Below are 19,634 nucleotides of genomic sequence, written 5' to 3'. Positions count from 1 at the left end.
TATTATAGAAGCTAGATTATTGCAGTTATTGATTATAGTAGTATTTATCTAATCTATTCCACTGTTTCCTTTGCATATTTTCTACATCAACTCCCTTGATATTCTTGATCTTTTAATCTTCCAAATGAATTTTGTTATTCTTTTTTCAAGGTCAATAAAATGATTTTTTGGCACTTTCATTGGTATGGCAATTAACAAATACACTAATTTAGGTAGAATTATCATTTTTATTTTATTAGCCTGAGCTACAAAGAATTGATATTTTCCCAATTGTTTGGAACTAATTTTTTCTTTCTTTTTTTTTTTTTAATAACTTTTGATTTACAAATATATGCATAGGTAAGTTTTCAACATTGATGGTTGCAAATCCTTTTGTTCCAACTTTTTTCCCTCCTTTCTCCCACCCCTTCCCCCAAATGGCAGGTTGACCAATACATGTTAAATATATTAAAGTATAAGTTAAATACAATATATGAATACATGTTGGAATCTTTACAAACTGCTAACTCATTAGAGTTGATAGATTATTGATCTGATCTTACAAGATGTTTTTTTTGGGCCAGAACCTGAAACAAAGTACTAAGTAGAACTAATTGATACAATTGATACAATGCTTGTGTTTACATCTTTACTCATTGGAATTCACAAGTATGGGAGATTCACAAAGTTACACAGTTAACTTTGTGAATTCACACCTCCCTTGAAGCTCTTAGGGCCAGAGAGTACTATGGAAGAAACCCATAAACCCTCTCATTCACATCCCACAATTCCTCTCTCTTGAATAAATAGAGCTTCAAAGGGGCCAGCCAGAAGAGTTTTCAGAGGAAGAAGCTATGAGTCAAGAGTTCAGCTGAAGATTGAGAAGGCTCTCTCAGAGGCAAGACAGATTCAACTTGGTGCTGGCTCTGGAGGCTGAAGAAAGCAGAGGCAGAAGCAAAGGATAAAGTGACAAGAGCTCTTGGAACCAAGCAGTGAGATAGGCCTCTAAGCTAATTGGGCTATATAGGAGACAATAAAAGATCTGAACTTTTATCACCTGGCTGCATTTGTGGTAATTATTGATCTGAACTGCAACTAAGGCTGCCTCCAGAAAAACTCCCCGAGAAACCTGCTCTCTCCCAGAGAGAACCTTTATATTATTTGAAAGAAGACCAAGAACACCACAAATACATGTCCAAACAGTTATTTTGGTGTATAAAAATTATCCTGGCATGGATTCTGTCAATACAAAGTTATTAATTAAATAAAATAAAATTAAAAAAAAATCTCCTTGGAAGATGGCAGAGAGGAGACACACTGCTGTGTAACCTCCGTGTTTTTCTCTTACTATCCATTTCATTTCATGCCTCTGAATTAATGCTTGACTGAAAAAGAAACATACAATTACTTACCAAGAGAAACCATCCTTGAGACTCGTCAAGAAAGGTCTGTTTTTCGCGAGGGTGGGGATGGTTATTAGATAGGAAGCAGACTGCGGGCAGCAGCTGCAGCGAGAGCACAGAAAGCAGCTCAGAGGCGAGCAGAGCAGAGAGGGGGTGGGGTGTAATCACAGTCATCTCTGAGGGGAGAGCTTTGCTACAGGATTAGATACTTTGCTCCGGCAGCAAGTCAGCAGCACAGCAGAAAAGCTAAAAACACCGAGGGTGAAGAATACAACCCCAAACAGCTGGAGTCTCTTGGGACCTGGCCACCCCTCCCCCACAGTGTCTCAGCACGCTCTCGAATCTCAGAGCGCAGGCGCCGCAGCACAGTAGGACCCATGCCTCACAGCAACCCTGCCCCTCCCCCAAAGAAAGCAGCCTCCATTCAAGGGTTTTTTTTTTCTTCTGTTTCTTTGATAGTTTGTCTTTGATTATTAGACAGAATGAGCAAGAAACTGAAAAAGACTTTAGCCCTTGACAGCTTCTATACAGATAAAGAGCAGACTCCAAATCCTGAGGAGACTAAAAACAAACAGTCCCCAGGTGAATCCCCAAAGGAGGAGATCATATGTTCCTCAGCACAGATGAATCTCATGGAGGAAATTAAAAAGGCTCTCACAAGGGAGCTAGAAGAAAAATGGGAAAAGGAGAAGGAGGCTTGGCTAAAGGAGAGGGAGGCTTTGCAAAAGGAGAGGGAGACTTGGCAAAAAGAGAGGGAGGTTTGGCAAAAGAGCCTGGAGAAGTCAGTTAAAGAGAGAGTGGATAAAGAAACCAAATCCTTGAAAAATAGGATTGGTGCTCTCAGCTCCTCTCCCAAGCTCGCTGCCAGGATCCGCTCCTTTGGTAACATCCCTGAGACAAGATGGTGAAGGTCGGAGTCAATGGATTTGGCTGTATCGGACGCCTGGTGACCCGTGCTGCATTCAACTCAGGCGGAGTAGACATTGTAGCCATCAATGACCCCTTCATTGACCTTAACTACATGGTTTATATGTTGCAATATGATTCCACCCATGGCAAGTTCAAAGGCACTGTCAAGGCTGAGAACGGAAAGCTGGTGATCAATGGGAAGGCCATTACCATCTTCCAGGAGCGGGATCCCACCAACATTAAATGGGGAGATGCTGGAGCTGAATATGTCATCGAGTCCACTGGCGTGTTTACCACCATGGAGAAAGCCGGGGCTCACTTGAAGGGTGGAGCTAAGCGAGTCATCATCTCTGCGCCTTCAGCTGATGCCCCGATGTTCGTGATGGGAGTGAACCATGAGAAATATGACAATTCCCTTAAGATTGTCAGCAATGCCTCCCGCAATACCAACTGCTTGGCCCCCTTGGCCAAGGTCATTCACGACAACTTTGGCATTGTGGAAGGACTCATGACCACAGTTCATGCGATCACTGCTACTCAGAAGACAGTCGATGGCCCCTCCGGCAAGCTGTGGCGTGATGGGCGTGGCGCTGCCCAGAACATCATCCCAGCTTCCACCGGTGCTGCTAAGGCCGTAGGCAAGGTCATACCTGAGCTGAACGGAAAGCTCACAGGCATGGCTTTCCGCGTTCCTACTCCCAACGTGGCCGTTGTGGATCTGACCTGCTGCCTGGAGAAACCCGCCAAATATGATGACATCAAGAAAGTGGTGAAGCAAGCAGCAGAGGGAACTATGAAGGGCATCTTGGGCTACACAGAGGACCAGGTTGTATCCTGTGACTTCAACAGCAACACTCACTCTTCCACCTTTGATGCTGGAGCTGGCATTGCCCTCAATGACCATTTTGTCAAGCTCATTTCCTGGTATGACAACGAGTATGGTTACAGCAACCGCGTAGTGGACCTCATGGTCTACATGGCCTCCAAGGAGTAAAGTGGGAAGCCATGGATCTTCATCCCCAGCCAAAATAAGTGTTCCACCACTGGGGAGCCCACATCCCTAACCTATGTTCCTATACTGGGGATCTCATGCCCCATTCACATCATTGTCCAAAGCTATCCCTGTAGTAGGGGAGAGAAGCCTAGAGTGTCCTATATTGTGTACCATCAATAAAGTCACCGTATTCAGTGAAAAAAAAAAAAAAAGAAAGAAAAATAGGATTGGTGAGCTGGAAAACAAAATTGGCGAAATGGAAAAAAATTCCATAGAACAAAAGAACTCAATTGGACAATTAGAAAAAGATCTTAAAAAAGTGAGTGAAGAAAATACTTCACTGAAAATCAGGGTCGAACAAATGGAATTGAATGACTCGAGGAGACAAGAAGAATCAGTCAAGCAAATCCAAAAAAATCAAACAATGGAAAAGAATGTGAAATACCTTCTGGGGAAGACAACAGACCTGGGAAACAGATCCAGGAGAGACAACCTGAGAATCATCGGACTCCCAGAAAAGTATGATGAAAAAAAGAACCTGGACACTATTTTCCAGGAAATTATCAAAGAGAACTGCCCAGAAGTCTTAGAAACAGAGGGTAAATTAGACATTGAAAGAATTCATCGATCCCCTACTGAAAGGGATCCTAAAATCAAAACACCAAAGAATAAAGTGGCCAAATGCCAGAACCCTCAGGCAAAGGAAAAAATACTGCAAGCAGCTAGAAAAACGCAATTCAAGTATCAAGGAGCCACAATAAGGATCACCCAGGACCTGGCAGCATCCACATTAAAGGAGGGAAGGGCCTGGAATATGATATTCCGAAAGGCTAAGGAACTTGGTATGCAACCAAAAATAACTTACCCAGCGAGAATGAGCATCTTTTTCCAGGGAAGAAGATGGACATTCAACGAAGTAAGCGAATTTCACCTATTTTTGATGAAAAAGCCAGAACTTAACAAAAAATTTGATCTACAAGCACAGAACTCAAGAGAAATCTAAAAAGGTAAAGATTAATCTTGGGAACTATATTTCGGCTATAAAGATGTATAAAGAATACATGTATACCTTGTTCTAGAAACTAGATGTGGAAAGGACATTGTACCAGAAAAGGGGAAAGTGGGGGTACTACATTTCATGAAGAGGCAAAGAAAACCTATTATATCTGAGAGAAAGAATGGAGAGGGATGAATATAGTGAGTATTTTACTGCTTTCAGAATTGGCATTAAGAGAAAAATTTTAGACATATTCAATCTATGGTGAAACTTCTCCCACCTCATTGAAAAGTGAGAAGGGAAAAGTAAAAAGGGAAGGAATAAGCTAAGTGGAAGGGAATACGGTAACTGGGAGGGAAAGGGATAAGTTAGGGGGAGGAACTCTAAGGGGGGGGAGGGATACTAAAAAAAGGGAGGGCTGTGAGAAGCAAGTGGTGCTCACAAGCTTAATACTGGGAAGGGGGGTAAGGGGGTAAGAAGGGAGAAAAGCATAAACCGGGGTTAACAAGATGGCAAGTAATACAGAATTGGTCATTTTAACCATAAATGTGAACGGGGTAAACTCCTCTATAAAGAGGAAGCGGTTAGCAGAATGGATTAAAAGCCAGAATCCTACAATATGTTGTTTACAGGAAACACACCTGAAGAGGGGTGACACATGCAGGTTAAAGGTAAAAGGTTGGAGCAAAATCTACTATGCTTCAGGTGAAGTCAAAAAAGCAGGGGTAGCCATCCTGATCTCAGATCAAGCTAAAGCAAAAATTGATCTAATCAAAAGAGATAAGGAAGGGCACTATATCTTGCTAAAGGGTAGAATGAATAATGAAGCAGTATCTATATTAAACATATATGCACCAAGTAGTGTAGCATCTAAATTCTTAAAAGAGAAATTAAGAGAGCTGCAAGAAGAAATAGACAGTAAAACTATAATAGTGGGAGATCTCAACCTTGCACTCTCAGAATTAGATAAATCAAACCACAAAATAAATAAGAAAGAAGTCAAAGAGATTAGAATACTAGAAAAATTAGATATGATAGATCTCTGGAGAAAATGTAATGGGGACAGAAAGGAGTACACCTTCTTTTTAGCAGTTCATGGAACTTATACAAAAATTGACCATATATTAGGACATAAAAACCTCAAACTCAAATGCAGTAAGGCAGAAATAGTGAATGCATCCTTTTCAGACCACGATGCATTGAAAATTACATTCAATAAAAAGCCACAGGAAAGTAGACCAAAAAATAATTGGAAACTAAATAATCTCATACTAGAGAATGATTGGGTGAAACAGCAAATTATAGACATAATTAATAACTTCAACCAAGAAAACGATAATAATGAGACATCATACCAAAATGTATGGGATGCAGCCAAAGCGGTAATAAGGGGAAATCTCATATCTCTAGAGGCCTATTTGTATAAAATAGAGAAAGAGAAGGTCAATGAATTGGGCTTGCAACTAAAAATGCTAGAAAAGGAACAAATTAAAAACCCCCAGTCAAACACTAAACTTGAAATTCTAAAAATAAAAGGAGAGATCAATAAAATTGAAAGTAAAAAAACTATTGAATTAATTAATAAAACTAAGAGTTGGTTCTATGAAAAAACCAACAAAATAGACAAACCCTTAGTAAATCTGATTTAAAAAAGGAAAGAGGAAAATCAAATTGTTAGTCTTAAAAATGAAAAGGGAGAACTCACCACTAATGAAGAGGAAATTAGAGCAATAATTAGGAGTTACTTTGCCCAACTTTACGCCAATAAATTCGACAACTTAAATGAAATAGAAGAATACCTCCAAAAATATAGCTTGCCTAAACTAACAGAGGAAGAAGTAAATATCCTAAACACTCCTATCTCAGAAAAAGAAATAGTACAAACTATCAATCAACTCCCTAAGAAAAAATCCCCAGGACCAGATGGATTTACATCTGAATTCTATCAAACATTTAAAGATCAATTAACTCCAATGCTAAATAAACTATTTGAAGAAGTAGGGATTGAAGGAGTCCTACCAAACTCCTTTTATGACACAGACATGGTACTGATACCTAAACCACGTAGGCTGAAAACAGAGAAAGAAAATTATAGACCAATCTCCCTAATGAATATTGATGCTAAAATCTTAAATAAAATATTAGCAAAAAGATTACAGAAAATCATCCCCAGGATAATACACTATGACCAAGTAGGATTTATACCAGGAATGCAGGGCTGGTTCAATATTAGGAACACTATTAACATAATTGACTATATCAACAACCAACCAAACAAAAATCATGTGATCATCTCAATAGATGCAGAAAAAGCATTTGATAAAATCCAACAGCCATTCCTAATAAAAACACTTGAGAGCATAGGAATAAATGGACTTTTCCTTAAATTAGTTAGGAGCATACATTTAAAACCTTCAGTAAGCATCATATGCAATGGGGAAAAACTGGAACCTTTCCCAGTAAGATCTGGAGTGAAGCAAGGTTGCCCACTATCACCATTATTATTCAATATTGTATTAGAAACACTAGCCTCTGCAATAAGAGTCGAGAAAGAGATTAAAGGAATTAGAGTAGGCAATGAGGAAACCAAACTATCACTCTTTGCAGATGATATGATGGTATACCTAGAAAACCCCAGAGATTCTACTAAAAAGCTATTAGAAATAATTCATAATTTTAGCAAAGTAGCAGGATACAAAATAAATCCCCATAAATCCTCAGCATTCTTATACACCACCAACATAATCCAAGAACAAGAGATACAAAGAGAAATTCCATTCAAAATAACTGTTGATAGCATAAAATATTTGGGAATCTACCTACCAAAGGAAAGTCAGGAATTATTTGAGCAAAATTACAAAAAAGTTTTCACACAAATAAAGTCAGACTTAAATAATTGGAAAAATATTAAGTGCTCTTGGATAGGCCGAGCGAATATAATAAAGATTACAATACTCCCTAAACTAATCTATTTATTTAGTGCTATACCAATCAGACTTCCAAGAAAATATTTTAATGATTTAGAAAAAATAACAACAAAATTCATATGGAACAATAAAAAGTTGAGAATCTCAAGGGAATTAATGAAAAAAAATCAAATGAAGGTGGTCTAGCTGTACCTGATCTAAAATTATATTATAAAGCAGCAGTCACCCAAACCATTTGGTATTGGCTAAGAAATAGATTAGTTGATCAGTGGAAAAGGTTAGGTTCACAAGACAGAATAGTCAACTATAGCAATCTAGTGTTTGACAAACCCAAAGATTCTAAATTTTGGGATAAGATTTCATTATTTGATAAAAACTGCTGGGATAACTGGAAATTAGTATGGCAGAAATTAGGCATGGACCCACACTTAACACCACATACCAAGATAAGATCAAAATGGGTCCATGACCTAGGCATAAAGAACGAGATTATAAATAAATTAGAGGAACATAGGATAGTTTATCTCTCAGACTTGTGGAGGAGAAAGAAATTTGTGACCAAAGATGAACTAGAGACCATTACCGATCACAAAATAGAAAATTTTGATTATATCAAATTAAAAAGCCTTTGTACAAACAGAACGAATGCAAACAAGATTAGTAGGGAAGCAACAAACTGGGAAAACATCTTTACAATTAAAGGTTCTGATAAAGGCCTCATTTCCAAAATATATAGAGAACTGACTCAAATTTATAAAAAATCAAGCCATTCTCCAATTGATAAATGGTCAAAGGATATGAACAGACAATTTTCAGATGAAGAAATTGAAACTATTACCACTCACATGAAAGAGTGTTCCAAATCACTATTGATCAGAGAAATGCAAATTAAGACAACTCTGAGATATCACTACACACTTGTCAGATTGGCTAAGATGACAGGAAAAAATAATGATGAATGTTGGAGGGGATGCGGGAAAACGGGGACACTGATGCATTGTTGGTGGAGTTGTGAACGAATCCAGCCATTCTGGAGAGCAATCTGGAATTATGCCCAAAAAGTTATCAAACTGTGCATACCCTTTGATCTAGCAGTGTTTCTATTGGGCTTATACCCCAAAGAGATACTAAAAAAGGGAAAGGGACCTGTATGTGCCAAAATGTTTGTAGCAGCCCTGTTTGTAGTGGCTAGAAACTGGAAAATGAATGGATGCCCATCAATTGGAGAATGGCTGGGTAAGTTGTGGTATATGAATGTTATGGAGTATTATTGCTCTGTAAGGAAGGACCAGCAGGATGAATACAGAGAGGCTTGGAGAGACCTACGTGGACTGATGCTAAGTGAGATGAGCAGAACCAGGAGATCATTATACACTTCGACAATGATATTGTATGAGGATGTATTCTGATGGAAGTGGATTTCTATGACAAAGAGACTTAACTGAGTTTCAATGGATAAATGATGGACAGAAACAGCTACACCCAAAGAAGGAATACTGGGAAATGAATGTGAACTATTTGCATTTTTGATTTTCTTCCCGAGTTATTTTTAACCTTCTGAATCCAATTCTCCCTGTGCAGCGGGAGAACTGTTCGGTTCTGCAAATATGTATTGTATCTAGGATATACTGCCACATATTTAACATATATAGGACTGCTTGCCATCTTGGGGGGGGTGGAGGGAGGGACGGGAAAAAACAAACCATAAGCGATTGCAAGGGATAATGGTGTATAAAAATTATCCTGGCATGGATTCTGTCAATACAAAGTTATTAATTAAATAAAATAAAATTAAAAAAAAATCTCCTTGGGATATAAGCCCAGTAGTTACACTGTTGGGTCAAAGGGTATGCAGAGTTTGATAACTTTTTGAGCATTGTTCCAAATTGTTCTCCAGAGTGGCTGGATGTATTCACAATTCCATCAACAATGTATCAGTGTTCCAGTTTTCCCACAAAACTTTCTGCATTCTGCATTATCTTCCCCTGTCATTCTACCAATCTTAAAGATGTGTAGTGGTATCTCAGAGTTGTCTTAATTTGCATTTCTCTGATTAATAGTGACTTGGAGAACTTTTTCATATGGCTAAAAATAGTTTCAATTTCTTCATCTGAGAATTGTCTGTTTATATCCTTTGATCATTTATCAATTGAAGAATGGCTTGATTTCTTATAAATTAGAGTCAATTCTCTATATATTTTGGAAATGAGGCCTTTATCAGAACCCCTGATTGTGAAAATGTTTTCCCAGTTTACTGCTTCTCTTCTAATCTTCTCTGCATTAATTTTGTTTGTACAAAAATTTTTCAACTTGATATAATTATTTTTTTTCTTTTTTGTGATCAATAATTATCTCTGGTTCTTCTTTGGTCATAAATTCCTTCCTCTTAAACAGGTCTGAGAGGTCAACTATCCTATACTCTTCCAATTTATTTATAATCTCATTCTTTATGCCTAGGTCATGAATCCATTTTGACCTTATCTTGGTGTACAATGTAAAATGTGGGTCAATGCCTAGTTTCTGCCATACTAATTTCCAATTTTCCCAGCAATTTTTGTCAAACAGTGAGTTTTTATCTGAAAAGCTGGGGTCTTTGGGATTGTCAAACAGTAGATTATTAAAGTTATTGATTGTTTTGTCCTTTGAAGCTAACCTATTCCATTGATCAATTAGTCTATTTCTTAGCCAATACCAAATGGTTTTGGTAACTGCTGCTTTATAATATAATTTTAGATCTGGTACAGCTAGGCCACATTCATTTGAATTTTTTTTTCATTAATTCCCTTGAAATTCTTGACCTTTTGTTTTTCTATATGAAATTTGTTGTTTTTTTTTCTAGGTCATTAAAATATTTTTTAGGGAGTCTGATTGGAATAGTGCTAAATAAATAGATTAGTTTAGTAGTACTGTCATCTTTATTATATTTGCTTGCCCAATCCAAGAGCATTTAATATTTTTTCCAATTGGTTACATCTGACTTTATTTGTGTGGAAAGAGTTTTGTAGTTTTGCTCATAAAGTCTCTGATTTTCCCTTGGCAGACAGATTCCTAAATATTTTATACTATCAGTAGTTACTTTAAATGCAATTTCTCTTTGTAACTCTAACTGTTGGATTTTGTTAGAGATATATAAGAATGCTGATGACTTATGTGTGTTTATTTTGTATCCTGCAACTTTGCTAAAGGTATAGATTATTTCTAATAACTTTTTAGTAGAAACTCTGGCGTTCTCTAAGTATACCATCATATCATCAGCAAAGAGTGATAGTTTGATTTCCTCATTACCTACTCTAATTCCTTTAATCTCTTTCTCAGCTCTTATTGCCAAAGCTAGCATCTGTAATACAATATTGAATAGTAATGGTGGTAGTGGGCAACCTTGTTTCACTCCTGATCTTATTGGGAATGGTTGCGGTTTTCCCCCATTACATATAATGCTTACTGATGATTTTAAATAGATGCTGCTGATTATTTTAAGGAAAAGTCCATTTATTCCTATACTCTCAAGTGTTTTTAATAGGAATGGAGGCTAGATTTTATCAAATGCTTTTTCTGCATCTATTGAAATGATCATATGGTTTTTGTTGATTTGGTTAATAATATGGCTAATTATACTGATAGCTTTCCTAATATTGAAAGAGCCCTGCATTCCTGGTATAAATCCTACTTGATCATGGTGTATTATCCTAGGGATGATTTTCTGTAGTCTTTTTGCTAATATCTTATTTAAGATTTTAGCATCAATATTCATCAGGGAGATTGGTCTATAATTTTCGTTCTCTGTTTTCTACCTACCTGGTTTAGGTATCAGTACCATGTCTGTGTCATAAAAGGAAGTTGGTAGGACTCCTTCATTCCCTATTTTTTTCAAATTGTTTATATAGCATTGGGGCTAATTGTTCTTTAAATGTTTGGTTGAATTCACATGTAAATCCATCTAGTCTTAGGGAGTTGATTAATAGCTTATTCTATTTTTCTGAAATGGGACTATTTAAGTAATTTACTTCCTCCTCTGTTAATCTGGGAAGATTATATTTTTGGAGGTAGTCATCCATTTCATTTAGGTTATCAAATTTATTGGCATAAAGTTGGACAAAGTAACTCCTTATTGTTTCTTTAATTCCCTCTTCATTGGTGGAAAGTTCTCCCTTTTCATTTTTAAGACTACTAATTTGATTTCCCTCTCTCCTTTTTCTCATTAGATTTACCAAAGCTTTATCAATTTTATTGTTTTTTTCATAAAACCAACTTATTTTTATTTATCACATATATATATATATATATATATATATATATATATATATATATATATATATATATATTACTTTGAGTTTTATTAATTTCCCCTTTTAATTTTAGAATTTCAAGTTTAGTATTTGATTGGGAGTTTTTAATTTGGTCTTTTTCTAGTTTTTTAAGTTGCAAACCCAATTCATTGATCTTCTCTTTCTCTATTTTATTCATGTAAGCCTCTAAGGATATAAAATTTCCCCTTATTACTGCTTTGGCTACATCCCACAAATTTTGGTATGATGTCTCATCATTGTCATTATCTTGAGTGAAATTATTGATTGCATCTATAATTTGCTGTTTCACCCAATCATTCTTTAAGATGAGATTATTTAATTTCCAATTACTTTTTGGAATATTTACCCCTAACTTTTTGTTGAATGTAGTTTTTATTGCATTGTGATCTGAAAAGAAATAATTTACTATTTCTGCCTTCCTGCATTTAATTTTGAGGTCTTTATGTCCTAATATATGGTCATTTTTTTTGTATGGTTTCCATGAACTGCTGAGAGGAAAGTATATTCCTTTCTGTCACTATTCAGTTTTTTCCAAAGATCTATCATACCTAATTTTTCTAATATTCTATTTACCTCTTTAATTTTTTTCTTATTTGTTTTAGTTTGATTTATGTAATTCTGAGAGTGCAAGATTGAGATCTCCCACTATTATAGTTTTGCTGTCTATTTCTTTTGTAGTCCTATAAAGAGTGCAACCCTTTTTCAAATCCTTAATTTTTTTCCAGATCAAAAGGAGTATATCTTCTCCTTTGTTGACCTGAAGAATCAAGCTCTTCAATCACAGAGTATGCATTTAATAAATCATATACATCCTGTACTTAATTTTTTGCCTTAACCAGTGCTTTTTGTAATCTTGTCATAGGCTGCTTCATAGTGGTACTGCTTGTCTTACTGCCTCTCCCTCTCCTCTTTTTCCCTTCACCCATGAAGGGTTAATTGAGGGAAGCAGGTCAGAGCATGGGGAATGTCCTAATGGTTTCTGCTATGAAGTAGTATACTCAGAATTGACTTAAGTCCATTCTTACCTGATTCTTCATCCTTTTCACCTAGCTTATTTGGATCCTCCCACTCCTGCTCTTTCTTCTTTTTTTCTTATTCTACAACTTAAATAATTTCCTAAAGGCAGTTGTGTTAATTATATGTATAAAGTGTTTTTTTTTTTGGAAAATGAGTCAGGTCCATTTGCATTGTAGAATCGACATAGTTGCTCTCTTACTAATTTCCTCTCCTCTAGATCCAATTCTTTTTCCTTGGAGAACCAAGGAGATGTGTACTATACAGTTTCTAAAAGTTCAGTAAACTGCTCCCAAATTATATTCAAATTTTGGCTTTTCATAAGTTTGACAATATTGTCTACACATTTTCCTTCAATTGGAAAAGAAGGCTGTTTTCTAAACATCTGTCCCATTTTAGATGAAATACTACTTTAGCCCTTTAACAAAGTTTTCTTGTCTGTTTTCATATCTAATTTCTGGGTCAAGGAGACTTTTCCACTGAAATCAGGATCATGTCTGTCCCTGTTCAGGTAATATTCTCTGTTGAGGTTTTCTTGGGATCTCTGGAGGCAGCCTTCATTTCAGTTCAGTTATCACAAGTGCAACCAGGGATTAAAATCCAATTTTATTGGACAATCCTTTATTATCTCTTTCCAAGTCTCATCTCCTTTCCTGGAGTCCAGTTAGCTTTCTTAGAGGCCTATCTCTTTCCTTGGTTCGGAGACCTTCAGCTCCCATCTGCTTTCTCTGGCTTCTAAATCTCCCCAACTGAATCTTGGCTGAGGCTCCTAGCTAATTTGTTCTCTCTTATCAAAGGTGTGAATCTTTTGGAACTGTAGTAAGTACTAAGTACATGTACTGAACTAGAGAACTGTTAAGCACCATGCTAAATTAGATAAGTATTGTCTCTATCAATTCCACTGACTTAGTACCTTGTTTCAAGTTCTGGCCTATAACATTGTGCTGCATTATGAATATGGAAATATATTTACAAGAATTGCACTTGTTTACCTTATACTGCATTGCTTGCTTTCTTGCAGAGGGTTGAGAGAGGGAGTGAGGGAGAAAAAAAAAATGGACCACAAAGTTTTGCAAAGGTGAATGTATTTGGAAAAATGGAAAGCTACATTAAAAAAGAAAAAAAGGAAAACTGCATATCCAAGAATATCACTACTAAATTTGTATCCCAAAGTGATTACTAAAAAAGGTGAAAGGAGCTACAAACAAAATGTTTATAGCAGTTGTGTGTGTGTGTGTGTGTGTGTGTGTGTGTGTGTGTGTGTGCAGGCGTGAAAAGAACTGGAAATTGAGGGGAAACCCTTCTATTGTTGTATTATATAAATATAATGGAATACTATTGTACCATAAGAAATACTGAGCAAGTGAATTTCAGAAAACAAAAACAAAAATGAAAAAAAAAAAAAGAAATTCTTCAGAGTAAAGTGAGCAGAACCAGCAAAATACTGTGCAGTGTAATAGTAACAATGATCAACTATGATTGATTTAACTCTTCTCAGCAATATAATAATCCAAGACAATGCTAAAAGACTCACCACAGAAACTGCTTTACACATCCAGAGAAATAATTTTAATATACAACAGAGAATATCTTGTAAATACTATTTCATTTTCAATAATGTCCTGAAAGTGATCCTAAAATGAAAACTCCTAAGAATAGTATGTCCAAATTCCAGAGTTCCCAGGCAAAAAGAAAATTATGTAAGCAGTCAGGGAAAAAAATCACATGTACAAGAAATACTATTTACAAGATTACATGAATGTGTTTGTGTATGTGTATATGAAAGAGAGAGGCAAAGAGAGAAAAAAAAAATAAATGACTACTTTACTTTGTGGTTTGAAGAATATCAGGGCAATTTCCCTTGATATTTTTTGAAAGGTGCTGAGTAGACTTTTTTTTTTTTTTAATCATGGCTTTCAGGTAGTCCAAAAATTCCTAATTATTTTCTCCTTCTTCTATTTTTCTAAGTCAACTGCTTTTTACCCAGTTCACATTTTCTTCCCATTTTTTATTCCCTTGAGATTTTTGCTTATTTGTTTCTTGATGTCTTATGGAGACATTAGCTTCTAGATACCCAATTTTAACTTTGAAGGTATTGTTTTCTTTAGTAAACAATTGTTCCTCATTTCTCCTTGGCCAGTTATTATTTTATAAGGAGTTATTTGCTTCCATGGATTTTTGTATTCTTTTACCATTTGGCTTCTTTTTGTAAGATGTTCCATTCCTCAGTACTTTTTTAGCCTCCTTTACCAAGCTGTTGACTTTTTTTTCCATGATTTTCTTGTATTACTATCCCCCACCTCACCATTTTTTTTTTACTTCTCTTATTTGAATTTCAAAATAGTTTGTTAAGTTCTTTTAGTAATACTTCTTAGGACTGAGATCAATTCACATTTCACTTTGCAGCTTTGAACATTGCAGTTTTGATTTTGTTTTTTTCCCTGAGTTTATATTTTGATTTTTTTCTCTCACTATAATAAATTTCTATAGTTGGGTTCCTTTTGCTTTGCTTGTTTTTTTTTTTTTTTTAATTTCTATATGTTTACTTTTAACTTTATTTAAAAGTATAACTCTGATCCCAGGGAAGAGGGGATATTGTCCCAAGTTTCTTTTTTTGAATTGTTACCAGGATCTGTGTTTGTGTGAGGCTATGACCAAGCCTCACACCTGCACAGGAAGCTAAGGACAATACCCCATTTACCCCAGGAGCAGAGCTCAATCTTAAAAGCTAAAAAAAAAAAAAAAAAAAAGAGAGAGAGAGAGAGAGAGAGAGAGAGAGAGAGAGAGAGGAAATATCAAAAGAAAAGGAAATAAAATGAGCAACAAACAGAAAAGAACATTGACCATAGAAAATTACTATGGTGACAGGTCAGACCAAAATGCAAATTCAGGTGAGTATAAATTATCTATAGAAGAAATTCCAGAGTGATAAAAATTGGACTCAAGTCCAAAGAGGCATCATGGAATTTCTCATGAAAGACTTCAAAAGGCAAATAAGAAAAATACAAGAAAACTGAGAAAAAATGAAAGATATGAATGAGAGAGTCAACAGTTTGGAAAAGGGAGGAAAATCTTGTCTAAATAAAATAATTCTTTAAACTATAGAATAAAACAAATGGAAAAAGAGATAAAAAAGATAACTGAGGAAAAGCAAACAAAAACTAGAACAGGGCAAAGGGAAACATGATTTGTGAGACATCAAGAATAAGTTAAACCATCTAAAAAAAATGAACAATTCAAAGAAAATGTGAAATGCATCACTGGCAAGACAGCAAACCTGGAATATAAATCCAGAAGAAAAAGTTTAAAAATTATTGGCCTACCTGAAGGCCATGACCAAAAAAAAGCCTGGATAGCACAAGAGATCATTAAAGAAAACTGCCCCAACATTCTCGAAACAGAGAGATGAATATTCATTGAAAAATTCAATCAATCACCTCTGGAAAGAAATCACCCATGAGGAATAACCCCAAGGAAAATTGTTGCAAAACTCCAAAACTAAAATCTCCAGGAGAAAATACTTCAATCAGGCAGAAAAAAAAAATTATCAAGGAGCAAGAGTCAGGATTACCCAGAATTTGGAAGCTGCTACAATAAATGAGCAGGACTAGGAGATCATTATATACTTCAACAACATTATATGATGATCAATTCTGATGGATGTGGTTCTCTTCAACAATGAGATGAACCAAATCAGTTCCATTTGTTCAATAATGAAGAGAACCTGCTACACCCAGTGAAAGAACTATGGGAAATGAGTGTGAACCACAACATAGCATTTCTACTCTTTCTCTTTTTGTTCACTTGCATTTTTGTATTTCCTTCTCAGGTTATTTTTACCTTATTCATAAGTCTGATTTTTCTTGTACAGCAAAATAACTGTATGGATATGCATACATATATTGTATTTAATATATACTTTAACATATTTAACATGTATTTGCCTACCTGTTATCTGGGGGAAGGGATGGGGGAGAAGGGAAAAAGTTGGAACAGAAGGTTTTACAAGGGTCAATGCAGAAAAGTTACCCATGCATACATCTTGTAAATAAAAAGCTATAATGAAAAAATATATATCAGACAGCTATCATAAAAATATTTAGTTATAAGACTAAGAATAGTTTTTATATAAACAACTAACAAAGTAGATGAATATTTGATTTTGATATATGTTCAAAGAATATGAACAATTTTCAGATTTGAAATTAAAATTAATTAAAATGCTCTATATCATTATTGATTAGAGAAATAAAAAATTAAAAGAACTCTGAGGTACCTCTCACCTCTCATATTGGCTACGATGACAGGAAAAGATAATGATAGTTGTAGGAGGGAATGTGAGGAAACTGGGACACTAATGCATTGTTGGTGGAATTGTGAAACGATCTAACCACTCTAGAGAACAATCTAGAACTATGCCCTAAGGGCTATCACACAGTGTTTACTCTTTTTCCCAGTAGTGCCATTACTAGGTCTGTATTCCAAAGAAATCATAAAGTAAAGAAAAGGACATACATGTCAAAAATGTTTGTGGCAGCTCTTTTTGTGGTAGCAAAGAATTGGGAAAGGAATGGATGTCCTTCAACTGGCGAATGCCACAACTTGTGGCACATGAAAGTAAAGAAATATTATTTTTATTTAAAAAAATGACAAACAACTTGATTATAGAATGCCTGGAAAGATTTATATGAACTGATGTTGAGTGAAACAAGTAGAACCTGGAATATATTGTATACAATAACAGCAAGAATGTGTGATGATCAACAATGAATGGCTTGCCTCTTCTCAGTGGTTTAGTGATTCATAGCAATCCCAATAGCCTTTGGACAGAAAATGCCATCTACATCCAGAAAAAAAGATTTAAGAAGATTGAATCTAAATCAACAAATGCTATGTTCACTTTTTTCATGTTTTTTTTTTTTTTTAATTTCTGCCATGGTTTTTCCCTTTTGCTCTGATTTCTCCTTTACCCAACATGATTCATAAATGTATATTAAAAATAAACTCACTACAAAAAAAAAAAAAAAGGAAGAAAAGGACATAGGATTTAGAAACTAAGAACTCATTAGTATCTTTGGAGAAAGTAGTTTTAGTAAAATAATAAAGTTGAAATCCAGAGATAGTAAAATGATAAAACTGAAATCCATATCTTCACTTATTGTGCAAGAAATATCCATTTCGGCATTAGAGATCTGCCCTTCCTTCAAGGTTGATTAGCTTCTATGCTGTAATTTGAAAAACTAATCTCCACATCAAATATTCCTAGTTATTTCTTCTTTCCTCCCACTCAATTATTCCACCTTATATCTTCACCTTAGCAGATGTCTTTATCTTTTATAATACAGGGGAAATATTTTTTTCATTGTTTCTTCTCCTCCACTATTCCACAACTCAAATTTCTTCCATAATTTCCATTCTCTCATCCTTTGTTCTAGCCTTAGACAAAGATTTGTCTTTTTGTCTCACAAAAACTATCCTTTTTATTTTTAGCTTCATGTATCCTTTTGATTGATCTAGAGAATTTACCTCTTTCATTATTTATTATTATATAATTTACTACTTGTAATTTATCATATTTTATCATTTACCATTCCTTCTTTTAGCTTCATATCTTTCTTGATGAGTAAATACATGTCAACCTTTACAATAACAAATTTACTGGATCCTTCTATGCCCTCAAATTATGATGTTGTAACTCTTCTTCCCTTAACAGATGAATCCTTGGGGCAAAAGTTGAGAGGGGAGAGGAAAAGTCATCTCCATTCATTTTTTTTTTTCCATTTCCACTCCTGTTATAGTTCTTTTAGGCCCTCATAATCAATTTTTGACATTTGAACCCATTTGTTTGAATGAATTTGAATGAATTCAACGAATGACATTGAACCTGTCCTTTTTCTCTCTTCCTCCCTCCATTTCTCCCTGTCCTCCCTTTATGTCTCTATCTGTCTCTCTCCCTTCCTCACTCCCTTCTCCCTCTACATCTCTGGCTCTCTCTTTCTCTCTGTGTGTGTGTGTCTCTCTTTCTCTCTGTCTCTCTTTCTCTCTCTCACACACACACAAACATACACACATATGTGGGCACACACATATTTAGTAATGATCATTACTTCCATCATTGCAATGGCTGTGTGATAAGTAGGCAAGCAAGTAAGCAAGAGTATTAGTCACTTTTATTCTCCCTAAGCTTTTTGATGGCTTATATTGCTTCACCACTATTGTGACTTTCTGGCTTCTTCCTCCCACTATTTCTGTGTTTGTTTTTTTGTTTTTTTTTTATTTCTCCTCAGGACTACTTATCCTTTCAAAACAAAATACCTGTCTAACTACCATTCCAGACAGATAGAGGCCTAGCCATTCCTGCTTAATTATTTAGTCAAATAGATCTTTGTGAATGTAATTATTTTGTTACTGAAAACTAATAATAATAATAATAATGTGCTTATTCAGTGAATCCCCTTGTCAAAAACTTCACTTTGGTAAATATTACTTTTTGAAAATTATCTTACAATATATACCATTGAAAGTCTAAATAGATTGCATTTTGAATGTAAAAGGTTATATCATAAAACCATAAGAAAAGAATTAAATATATTTCATATATGTTGTGGGTGAGAATTATAGATGAAGCAAGGGATAAACACAAAGTTGAATACTTCAATAACATAAATAAGGAACATAGGAAACTTTCTATAGAGTTCATTTTTTCTTTCATTTTTTAAAGTTATTTAAAAAAATAAAATCAATGGGGATAGCATAATTAGAAAAATGTAGAAGAATATAGATATAGAAAAAAGATGCTTTTTAAAAGTAGGTGATTCAGAATATGTAAAAAGTGGCAAAAATAGAGGCCTTAATACAAAGCAATTATACATATTTTATAAATTATAAGTAATTGTGTATTTTACAAAAGTAATCAAATGACTCCAATAAATAAATGGGTAAAAGATACAAAAATCATTTAAAATATATTGTCAATTATTTAAAAAAATATGAAAATGGTCTTTAGTTACTACCAATAAAACAAAAATAGCATTGAAACAATTCTGTCATTTTATTTCATACCTCAAAAATTGACAAAGATATAAATTATTTAAGCAGATCCTA

The 19,634-nt window shown here is 34.9% G+C and overlaps 1 protein-coding gene across 1 annotated transcript; it reads left to right on the top strand.

Moving 5' to 3' along the window:
- The first annotated feature begins 2,258 nt into the window (after positions 1-2,258).
- On the top strand, positions 2,259-3,507 carry LOC127562011 (glyceraldehyde-3-phosphate dehydrogenase-like). Its single transcript, XM_051997412.1, has one exon. The coding sequence runs from the start codon at positions 2,284-2,286 to the stop codon at positions 3,283-3,285; it is 1,002 nt and encodes a 333-aa protein (XP_051853372.1). The 5' UTR covers positions 2,259-2,283; the 3' UTR covers positions 3,286-3,507.
- Positions 3,508-19,634: the final 16,127 nt, after the last annotated feature.

The sequence above is a fragment of the Antechinus flavipes genome, chromosome 4, assembly GCF_016432865.1.
Source record: "Antechinus flavipes isolate AdamAnt ecotype Samford, QLD, Australia chromosome 4, AdamAnt_v2, whole genome shotgun sequence".
NCBI classification, from domain to species: domain Eukaryota; kingdom Metazoa; phylum Chordata; class Mammalia; order Dasyuromorphia; family Dasyuridae; genus Antechinus; species Antechinus flavipes.
Note: the sequence above shows the minus strand (reverse complement) of the source record. Positions and strands in the feature narration are given on the sequence as shown.